The sequence below is a fragment of the Benincasa hispida genome, chromosome 2, assembly GCF_009727055.1.
Source record: "Benincasa hispida cultivar B227 chromosome 2, ASM972705v1, whole genome shotgun sequence".
Taxonomy (NCBI): domain Eukaryota; kingdom Viridiplantae; phylum Streptophyta; class Magnoliopsida; order Cucurbitales; family Cucurbitaceae; genus Benincasa; species Benincasa hispida.
In genome coordinates, this window is record NC_052350.1 from 44968068 (window position 1) to 44980139 (window position 12072).

Consider the following 12072-nt stretch of genomic DNA (forward strand, 5'->3'; position numbering starts at 1 on the left):
ACATATTAATTTCAAATTTATTAACTCCATTCAAATGGATCAAACGACCCCTAACAATTTAAAGATATAAATTACTTCGGTTTAAAAACACATTAAACCCTTAGACTTTATATAAATAACATAAAAACATAATCCAATTTATCAATCAGAAATTATTATCCCCATAAAAGATCGAGAGACCAAAAATAATTTTCAAACCACATTCATTTTTTTCCCCGCTATTAAAGACCCAAAAGATCCTCCACTTAGAAGGATCCAGAAAACATTTTAAAAAAAAGAAGGGGACAAATCTGCTATCCGAACCGGGTCTAACCCCACCTGAATGTCTGAATTCAATTATAACCCGACCCGTCCGACCCATACAGAACCATACATAAATAAATAAATAAATATATAAATAATTCATTTTTCATATTTAAAAAAAATCCAAAAAAAGGAAAAAATTTCACTTCCCGCCCAACTTCGAAATCTTCCCCCTTCTTTTTCCCATTTTCCCTTTTCCCCGACACTATAAAAACGCCTTCTCCCTTACTTATTTCCCTCTCCTCCAATTTTTCCGCTCTTTCTCCTTTTTCCCGCCGTTCCTTCACAATGCCTTCCAAGCGCCGCTCCAAATCCGCCACTCCCATTTCTCCTAAGCCAGGTCCTGATGTTTCTTCCCCCAACAAGAAGCTCAAAACCGAGCTCAAGGGTGATGAAACTCCCATTTCCAATCCCCCTCCTAAAGTAAGTGCGGCTAAGACCAGGAAAGTGAAGGCGGAGTTGGTGGGCGACGAGGAGGATACTACGGCTAGGTTTTTGGAGCCTCATTTTCCGGATAGTGAAGCGAGAGAACGGTGGCCTCTGCGGTATAGGGGAAAGGTAATTGGAATTGTTGTTGTTGTTGGTTGTTTTTTGGGTAAAAAAATGGGATCTTATTGCACGGGGTTTTGGTAATTTTGATGTTTTTGTGAGTAGAAAGGGCTTTATTTAAGTATTTGAAGTGTCGTGTTGTTGCATGTTGGTGGGTTTTCAAGATTATGTTGGTGGTTGGTTTTGTTGGAGGGGTTTAGCTGCAAGAATTTAGGGGTTTTGTGCTGGTGTCACTTGAGAGGGAAATGAATCCATTTCGGCATTCTTGTTTCTTGGGTGGGGTTGAAATGAGGTGATTATTTGTCTTTGGGGATATTGTACGAGCTTCTAGTGGGTATTTTGCGGTCACGATTGAGTACAATGCTTTGTTTTGTTTTTGTTTTTTTTTTTTTTGCAGACGGTTTTGGGTTTAATTTTCAAGTTTTTGTAGTGTGATTTTGTAGTCTGCGTCTATGATTTACTAGACTCTTTGTTGTCGGAAGTCTCGTGATACACTCACTTTTTCTCGTTCCAAATAATTTTGTTGATGAGATGAAATTAAGAAAGAAGGGGAGAGTAAAGCTTCAAATGGAAGGAGGTTAAACAAACTTCTTCTATGATTTAAAGAGGTCTTATACTATAATTGTGATGGAGGAATTATCTTAACACCCAGTGAGGGAAACAATGAGAGAGAACTATTAAAGGGGTTTCTCTTTGTTGGTGAAGGGCTATTATTTTTTTCTAGCCAAAGGTATGAAAAGGCTGATCTAGTGAAGTGGGTCCACAGAGTCATCTTTTTGTGCTTGACCTTGTTGATGTTGTTAGTGAATGATGGCCAATTTTTTTAGATATTAGGGGGAGGCATCTACGAAGTGCATAGAAATCTAGAAATCTGCACCATAATAGTGATTGAGGAAGATATGGTCAGGCTTTCAGGCTCGTAGATGACACCAATTAGGAGTGATGGACAAAAAGGAAGCGTTTTATATAATTTAAGTATTCAGCATTGAATGATTGAGTTATCATAGAGAGCTTGATTTTATTTTTTTCATGTAACCTCCATCTGGAGGGTTTTGTTACATCTTTTCAATTAGGAGGAGATTTTTTCTCTTAAAACTTAGCATCTTTTCAATCAGGAGCATATTTTTCTCTTAAAACTTGGAAGTTCTGTCTTGTTCTAAAATTAGATCTTGTTCTCATAAAATATTAAAAGTTTAGTTTCAAATTTTTGAATTTTATTTAATGGGTTCTTGAACTTTAGAAGTGTCTAATAGGTAAAGTTTTCAATTTTTGATCTCCAACTTAATTGACATCTTTCATTTTCTCTTAATGTGCCATTGATCTCCAAACTTCCCATGCAGTTGCTGTTTAGGCTCTTTCTCATATTGATCTTAAGTTGACTTTTTCACTCTATATTATTATCAACTATGCTTGTTTATGCACGGCAGATTAAGATCTGGTTCTAGATTTGCTCATATCTACTCATTTTCTTCTTTATCTGTTTGTTCAGAAGGAGAAACTTGTTGGGGAGAAAAATTCAAGGTAACGTCTCTAATTTATGAACTATCCAACTCTTGCTGATAAGCTATATGCTTGTAGAATATGTAAAGACATGCAAATTCTTTTACATTGGTTCTTATCATTTTTATTTTTGTTTTCAATTAAAAATTAGCCTCGTCAAAAGAAATGAAAGAATTCACAAGATAATTCAAAGAAGAAGATGGCAAGGTAGAAACAAGCAATAAAACAAGCCTGAAAGACAATTCATAAGAATGAAAAAGGCCTACAACTCATAAGAATGAGAGACGAAGGATAATTACTACACTTTTTTGTGATTGAGACCTAAAGAAGGCAATAAACCTAGCCAAGGTCTAAACTTATTTCCAAGAGCTCGGCACATCTCTAACAATCCTATTATTTCTTTCTTCTAAGTCAAATATCTTATAATTGCTCTCCTATCTCAAGAAGGGATGAAGTAACCCTTTTTTCATCATTGACTGATGTAGCTTGTTTACAAGTCATTTGCTTTATGACCTTTAATTATAGTTTGATGAAAGCAGAATAATCTGGCAAGAAATGTTAGGAGGATGACAGTGCAGATTTTTCTTAGAGAGAGTGGTTTTCTTAAATTCAACGTGTTCTCTAGATTAACAGTTTTCTCTTTTCCTTTTTGGTGCCCTTTTTCTTTTTTTTTTTTTTTTTTGGTTTCTGATGTCTTATAGGGATGACTCGGGGGAGGTAGTCCAGGCCCTACATCATTACTCACAGGCTGTAGTTGACAACATCACATACAATCTCTTTGATGATGCCCATGTGAAGGTGTGATTTACATAGTCAAGTTTAGAAGAAAATTTTTAAATTTTTGTAGAATAGTATATCCCTTTTTAAATTCTTTGCATAGATTCTTATTATAATTGTACATGGAATGTTTTGATTAGGCTGAAGATGGTGAGGATGATTATATATGCAAAATTGTTGAAATGTTTAAGGCTGTTGACGGGCAACTCTACTTCACAGCACAATGGTACTATAGAGCTAAAGATACTGTAAGATAGAATTTATGCAGTTTCATTATGTTTTACTCAAAACTGTGTTTAGCTTGATAATTAACTGATATTAGATTTTGTTTGTTACATTTTAGGTTGTGAAAGACCATGCTCATCTCATCAATGACAAGCGTGTATTCTTTTCAGAAGTTCGGGATGATAATCCATTGGATTGTCTTGTTAAGAAGCTAAATATAGCTAGAATACCTCTAACTGTATGATTTTGTTATTTGTACATAGTCAATGTTTGAGGATTTTCTTACTAGAGATGCTAATTTTGTTTTTGTTTTTCAGATGGCTATGGATAAGAAAAAAAACCGTCTTCCTGGTTGTGACTTTCATTGTGACATGTTATACTTGCTACCGTATTCCTCATTTGTTAAACTGCCAGCAAGTAATTTTGTAAAAGAATTAATTTTTAGGAACACGTTCTTCAATTGCAACTCAAATCTCAAGAATTTATAGTTCTTACATGTATATATTAACATATAGGTGAGAAAAAGGTTGGCAGTGACACATCATCAACAATTTCCTCTGAGGTTGATACCAACGGAGCATGTGAAGTGAACTCAGAAATTGGGGATGTTACTCAAGCACAGCAGTGTCGTAAGCCTGACGTTGCACTTCTAGATTTGTATTCAGGATGTGGTGCCATGTCAACTGGATTATGTTTAGGCGGGAATTTGTCTGGGGTGAACCTAGTCACAGTATGTTGCTAATACTTAAACAACTGAACAAAAGAAATTTATTTCAAAGATTTTTTATTTTCTATCCATTTGGCCTTTTTTTTGGGAACATATGGTTACATGTTTTGTTTTTTTAATAGAAATGGGCCGTTGATTTAAATCAATATGCTTGTGAAAGTCTGAAGTTCAATCATCCAGAGACTCAGGTACACTTTATGATTGAGTTCAACTTGATGTTCTGCCATAATAGGGCATCCTGCTTTCTAAGCTTCTTCTATATTGTATCATTGTATTCCTCTTCTCTAAGTTGTAACTAGTTCTTTTGTATCATTGTATTTTGAGCATTAGACTTTTCATTTCATTAATGAAAAGTTTCATTTCTGTTTAAAAAAAATATTGCAGGTTAGAAACGAAATGGCAGAAGATTTTTTATCGTTGCTAAAAGAGTGGGAAGTGCTTTGCAAATATTTTTCTTTGATAAAAAGCAAAGAGCCACAACAAAAGTACATTGATCTTTTTGCTAATGAAGATGAAGATGAAGATGAAGGGGAAAATGAAGAGGAAAATGAAAAAACGGAAGATGATGGAGAGGTGTTTGAAGTAGAAAAGATACTTGCAATATGTTATGGTGATCCCAACGAAACTAAGAAACGTGGATTGTTTCTTAAGGTATTTGAGCTTGAATCATAATTATCAATTTGCCAAATCAGTTTGATGTAGATATGATTGTGAATTAATATTTGATCATTTTCATCTTTTCTATTTTTTATCATAATAGAGTTCTAGAATAGTGATGTTCTTAGCTATATTCTTTAACTTATGGAAGCTTCTAAAAGATATGAGGAGATATAGGTAAACTTTAAAGTAATATTTATATGGAGTGTGAAATTATGTGTTAAGAATGATATTGTGAAATTATGTGTTAAGAATGATATTTATTTTAACTAAAGCATGTGGGAATGTAGAGCAAATGAGGATCTTGGATCATTTGGCCAATTTGATCAATATACAGCCTCAAGAGCATTATCATAAGAAATAAATTTTGCTCTAGCCTAAAGAAGATGCTATTGGAAAACGGATGAAGGAAATTTTTTGAAACAATCAAAGTGGGACAACAAGTTTTGCACATAGTGCATCCTACTAGGAAAAGCAATGATCAACGTTTTCAAGCTGCATTTAGATGATTGACTTTGGTGAGAGCGGTGTTAGGTGCGTAACCATTGCATGAGTGATATCCTATGCAAGCATCTTCAATAGGGTGTTTGCTATTTGTGTATTTTAGACGTGTTTATGGCAACATAGGCACTTTTCTTCAGTTACAAAAAATAGGAAGAGTTGAAAGAAGAAATGGAAGAAGAATGGAAGAGAAGCATAAAACAGAAAGATGGAAGGGAAGGTGGAAAGATAGCAATAGCATGCTCTTGGATTTTCTAGAAGCACTAAGTAAGTTCTAGCTGTGTGGCATGGTTTCATACTGCCAAGTGGTAGCTGATATGGGTTAAATACATAAATCAGGCCACCTTTTCACCCTTTTATTTGTTTATCATTACTTTTTTTAAAAAATAAAATTTTCCCTTAAGTTATTCTAATTATTTTTATTTAAATGTAGGTTCGTTGGAAGGGTTATGGCTCTGATGAAGACACATGGGAGCCAATTGACGGGTTGAGGTACATATTCTAGGGTAGTTGTCTTGCCTGATATAGTTGTATGATCTATGTGTGTACGATCAAGCATATGACCGAGTTAAATGTTACATTCTATTAAACAGCAACTGCAAGGAAAAGTTGAAAGAATTTGTGACAAGTGGTTACAAATCAAAGAGCTTACCTTTGCCGGTAAGTAAAGTATTGTTCTGATTTTTTATCACTTGTCCTTTTTTCGTTTTTCAGTATTATTCTAATTAGAACTTTTGGGTTGATAGGGTGATGTTGATGTTATATGTGGAGGGCCTCCCTGCCAGGGCATTAGTGGCTTCAATCGCTTTAGGAACACAGAAAATCCACTGGAAGATGAGAAAAACAAACAGCTTGTTGTCTATATGGACTTAGTGGAGTATCTTAGGCCTAAATACATTTTGATGGAGAATGTAGTTGATATAGTAAAGTTTGCCAATGGATTTTTGGGACGGTATGCTCTTGGTCGTTTAATATCAATGAATTATCAAGTTCGCATGGGAATGATGGCAGCAGGTGCATATGGTCTTCCACAATTTCGTATGCGAATGTTTATGTGGGGTGCCCAACCAACAGAGGTCGATTCATTAAGTACTTTGATTTTGGTATTGGGGACCTTGTGTAACTTGTAATAACATTCATTTTCCATTTTTTCAGAAGCTTCCACAGTATCCTCTTCCAACTCACGATGTTGTAGTGAGGGGTGTAATTCCTACAGAATTTGAGGTATGGAATTCTTATTGAAGCATTGTGGTTAGTTTTTGTGGTGAGTTTGTTATTTTATCTGACTAGAATATGATAATAATGCAGATGAATGTTGTTGCTTATGATGAACTTAATGGCGTTCAGTTGGAAAAGAAGCTTCTTTTGGAAGATGCAATTTCTGATCTTCCTGCTGTATGTTACACATGTCTTAACAGATTGGTTTTCAGTATTAATTTTGTCCTTATATTCTTTTTTGTTTGCTTTATATATGCAGGTTGGAAATGATGAACGGCGAGATGAAATGCCTTATGGTGAAGCTCCCAAGACTGAGTTTCAGCATTTAATTAGATCACCTAGGGAAGGTTAGCTACTTTATTTCTTCCCCAAATAACTATTGATATGTGTCTGTCTTTCTTTGGGAGCGATGTTGAAGGTAGTCTTTAATGAGTTATTCTACTTTTGTAGGGTTTTCTTCTAATTTATTTGATTATGTTTCTGCCCGTTATAATATCTTTGGCGGACTGTTATTTACAGAAAGCTTTGATTCTTCTACAACGTCTAAGCCAGCCATGCATGAACTATATGATCATCGGCCACTTGCACTAAATACAGATGACTACCAACGTGTTTGTCAGATTCCAAAGAGAAAGGTTTTCTAGAATGTTACGTGTTTGAGTGCTTTTTTAATTTTTAAAATTCATTCAACTAACCTTTACGTTTTCCATAGGGAGCAAACTTTAGAGATTTACCTGGTGTTCGTGTTCGCCCTGATAATAAAGTTGAATGGGATCCTGATATTAAGAGAGTGTATTTGGAATCTGGAAAGCCTTTGGTAAGATGCTTGTCTCTCACATGTGTTTTAACATTAATATTGAGCAAAATATAAAAGTTATAATGCGTAGAAATAAATGTAAAAACAATAAGGTTCCATTCATCAATTTAAACATATTTACAAGTTTCTATAGTGGGGATATATTGTCATTTTTTCTGAAATATCCATTGACTTCCAATTATTTGTAGAGAGATTTATAAATTTGAGACATGACCATTGCAAATTTCTTCCTTGCATGGATCTATATTTAATCATCTATATCCATTTCAGTATGAACTTCGGCTAAAAAGTTCTTAGGGACATATTTGGTTTCTTTCCATTCCTTGTCCTATTGTATCTTACGCCATTGCAATTTCAGGTTCCTGATTATGCCATGAGTTTTGTAAATGGATCATCGTCGAAGTAAGCAATGACGTGTGATTTGTTATCTCATTCATTTTATTGTCCTTACCTTATATTTTCCATTTTCATGAAATGATAAAGGCCATTTGCTCGCTTATGGTGGGATGAGACAGTGCCTACAGTTGTTACTCGGGCAGAGCCTCACAACCAGGTTCTAACTCTACTCGTGTGCTCCTCTATTTTTTTTGCTTAGGAGAAGAGAAATTACTTAATTTTCTAGTATTAACCAGCCTAAAGCATTCAACCCAACTCATTTCCTTGATGTCCACTAATATTTACAGGCAATTGTGCATCCAGAGCAAGATAGAGTATTGACGATTCGAGAAAATGCAAGACTTCAAGGCTTTCCAGATTATTACAAGCTCTTTGGGCCTGTAAAAGAAAGGTATGCTTTAGAAACTTTGCATTGAAGAACTGACTGAATTTCACCATTTGAAACATTATATGTATTACTTTACCAATTCAATTGAAGTAATTATTCCTTGAGAAATTTGTTTGAACTGTCTTGGTTGCAATAACTTGCTTTGTGTCTTTGGTTAGTCTGTTGTTTTGGAGTTTTTGGTTAGTATGCCCTTTTGGCAAGCTTGTTGGTTTTCTTTCCCCCTTCCAGTGGTTACTTGTTTTGGCCAGTTTTATTGTTAGTTTTCTTTTCCCCATTTCATTCATATCTTTTCATTTATCAATAAGTTGTTTCTTGTTTTAAAATAAGCTTGTTTCGTGTCCCTTAGAAAACAATTTTTTTCTACTGATCTCAGTCCTTGAGCATATTCATTCTACTTTGTTCTAGCCAGTGAATCCCCAAAATAAATATACTATGTTCTTTTGAAGATTAGTAGTGATCAAAGTACCTATTCCAAGACATCAACGATATAAAAAATGACCATGTAACAGGTACATACAAGTAGGAAATGCAGTTGCGGTACCGGTTGCTCGAGCGTTAGGATATTCCTTAGGCATGGCGTTTCAAGGTTTAGCTGGAGACGCGCCTGTATTTAGTCTACCCAAAAAATTTCCTAACATTATCAAACAACATTCTTCTGCATCCTCAGAAGAAGTCGCTTGAAGTGGTAATTCTTTTGACAGATCATTATATTAAATTATGTTGTATGCTGATTTAACTTGTTGGATTATTCACTTTATCTCATTGTATCGTGGAAATGTACAATTAAGAGATAACCTTGATATTTATATCATAACCAATTTCATGGCTATGTGACATTTACTACCACTAATCTATCATATTCAGTCCCTATTCTATATCTTGCATTATATCTGAAATGAATTGTTTGGGCTATTCAATAATTATAATCTCTACTTATTTTATTAAGTTTTTGAGATCGTTGTAAATTTTTTCTATTGCACTTGTTGGAATCATGATACTAACCATGAGTTCCCAAAATGGACAATTATGGTAAAGTCCATGTTAGTTATAAATCGGATTTTTTTTTTAATTTGTTATTATTATTTAGTTTCACGCTTCAGTTTTGACTATACACTAGTTTCTCAATATTGTTCATGTGTTCTTGGAAGTTCTCGACATTTTATCAAAATAGGTTCTCTTAAGAAGCTATAGAAATTAGCAAAGTTTTTATATAAATATTTTATCTTTGAAGAAAAATATGGTTTTGATAAGATATATAACTTTGAAGAAAAATATGGTTTTGATAAGATATATAACTTTGAAGAAAAATATGGTTTTGATAAGATATTTGGGTATATATATTTAGTTAAAAGGTCAAAAGGTTTAAATTCTATTTTGGTAATTAGATTTTAAACATTGTTTTATTTTGGTCTCTAAATTTTTTAAAACAATTGTTTTAGTCTTTGAATTTAAAAGTATTTATTTTGGTTCTTACTACCAAAATTTTGTTAATTCTTTGAAGAAATTGTGTTTAGCATGTGTTGAGCAAAATAAATGTGAAATAAAATGTCAACAAATGTGCCAAAATGATGAATTTAAAGAGAGATTATTTAAATTTCTTAGTAAAAGCAAATATTAGCTATCAAATTATTCCTATATGTAATCTAAATTTAACGGTTCAATTTAAGCATATTTATTATCTTGGTCGATAAGATTTAAATATTATTTTGGTTCATTTACTTTATAAATGGTTTATTTTGATCTTTATATTTTAAAATGTCTTTTTTTAGTTCATATATTTTGAAAAAAAGTGCTTAATTTAGTTTGGGAGTTTCTTCTTTGTGGCTTTCAAAGCTTAAGGTAATGGGTGAGGTAAATTTAATATTACATCATCTAACACTCTATTGATATTATCTTAAATCATCGGTTGATTTAAAAGTTTAAGCTAATGAATGAAGAAAATTTTAATATTATATCATTTATTAGTTATAGATAAACATGTTGATTTTAAACACTTAATTCAAGTACAAAAAATGACAACCAATCTTTCATCATATGGTGCAAACCCACCGATGCAATGGCAAGCCAAGCTAAACCCACTTTTGGAAAAAAACCATCTTTTTTTTCAACAATGTCAACCCTTTGTTAAATTATAACTTTAGAATGGAGTATTAGAATGGAAAAAATTATTAAATTCATTAAATAATGAATTACTGGTTCTAACCCATATCTAACGATGAATCAACAAGGGGATTATCTTGTCAAAAGAATTAATATTTGAGCTATTTGAACACTTCTATTTTATTCGTAGAAACGAAAGAAATAGATCTACTTTCCTATTTGAGGAACAAATTATCTTGAAGAAGAGTAGTGTTGAAATCATGAGCCGATTTTTTTTTTGAATAAGTATTGTTGATAGTATGAAATTATGCTAGTTGAGCTACGCTCTTGTTGGCCATGAACCGATTATTTGCTAATTAACTTCTGAAGTCATTAATCATGTCTTTACTAACCATTATAAATTGTTGGATTTATTTCATTTGTGACCCAAACATGTGAAGGTATAACACTTACGTATAAACAGAAGCTTAGGTCACTACAATTGTAGAATGAAGGATCGAACCTGCTACCTTTCAAATAGAAAGTCATGCCATCTATAGCCGAGCTCTCTTCTTAACTTTAACGTTTTCTTTCTTTCTTTCTTTCTTTTTTTTTTTTTTTTTTTTTTTTTTTTTCTTTAGAAATATTGAAATTAATGATTTTAGTATTTTAGTATATTCGTTTCTTAAAACATATTTTGGATACTGGGGAGCAGACGATGAAAAATATGAAAAAAAATTTTGTACGTTAATTTTGTTTTTATTCCAAATTGAAAATTGAAATGTAGGATTAAACTAAAGAGAAAGTGTTAGATAAATATACTTTTTCATAGAGAGACAACTGATAAAGACTATCATTATTATATTTTTTAAATTGACATTGGTATAATAATATTAATAATAATATGTGAAAGATACATGTGAATATTGTTGATGCCAAAATAAGAACGGGAGAAAGGGTATGACTTTCATGTAACTGCAACGATAAATTTATTTAATTGAGAGAAGAACGTAACTAGCAAAATAGGAAGATTCGTACACAAATGTGATGTTTGCCATACATGCTTCAATGGTTTAAGTTAGAGAGTCCTAGATAACCCTCTCTCCTAGGCCAATGGGCGGAGTCACGTAGGGTCCAGGGAGGGAACGGGCCCTCCCTCAATTTATCTATCTTTTATATTTTTAATATAAATTATAAAGTAATATATATTAATATATATATAAAAGTTCAAGATAAGTAACAAAAATGTAGTTGGCTTGTTGGCATGTGGTGTTGTTTAGATGGTAGCAAATAGAAGTTTGATTTTTACTACTTGCACCATTTTATTTTAGATTTTTGTACGAATTTTTATCCAAAATTTTCATCTCTAACGGGCTTTTAAAGCCCAAGTTATGTAAAGAATAATAAAGAAAAATAGGTCAAACAATGTGACATTTAGAATATAATAATGTTATTTTTTTTTAATAAATAATCAAACAATATTTTTTATCAGCAACAAGATTGGACAATTTATAGACTTTTTTTCCTTCTTTTCGAAATTCATTTTCAATCTTAAAGAACATTCGATTAAAAAGTATCATTCATTTTTTGCACATAATTGTTATATTCACATTACATTTTACATATATATTTTTTTATTTTTATGTTATTTTTACATTCACATTTGCTCATATAATTTTTTAAATTAATTTCAAAGTTCAAGCAAGAGAATTATTTACTGACACTCGTTTAGATATACAAACTTGACAAGTAAGTTTTAAAATCTTCTTAGACTTTAAATTTTTATACCTTTAAATATATATAATAGAATGTAACATTCTTACTATTAGTACTTTTGTAGAGTTAATTCAAAATTAATATGAAGAGATATTATAAAAGAAAAATAACAATAGAGATTATAGAGGTATCATCCTTAAAGAAGAAAAATGTTTAGAT

The 12072-nt window shown here is 32.3% G+C and overlaps 1 protein-coding gene across 1 annotated transcript; it reads left to right on the forward strand.

The window, feature by feature from the left end:
• The first annotated feature begins 530 nt into the window (after positions 1-530).
• On the forward strand, positions 531-8904 carry LOC120070574 (DNA (cytosine-5)-methyltransferase CMT3). Its single transcript, XM_039022367.1, has 21 exons — positions 531-861; positions 2342-2373; positions 3054-3150; positions 3270-3377; positions 3473-3592; positions 3672-3771; positions 3870-4084; positions 4204-4269; positions 4466-4732; positions 5673-5731; positions 5833-5899; positions 5986-6315; positions 6395-6463; positions 6548-6634; positions 6717-6804; positions 6977-7092; positions 7170-7274; positions 7633-7676; positions 7758-7827; positions 7958-8061; positions 8568-8904. Exons 1-21 carry the CDS (start codon positions 592-594, stop codon positions 8737-8739), a joined length of 2586 nt encoding a protein of 861 aa, XP_038878295.1. The 5' UTR covers positions 531-591; the 3' UTR covers positions 8740-8904.
• The last annotated feature ends 3168 nt before the right edge of the window (positions 8905-12072 follow it).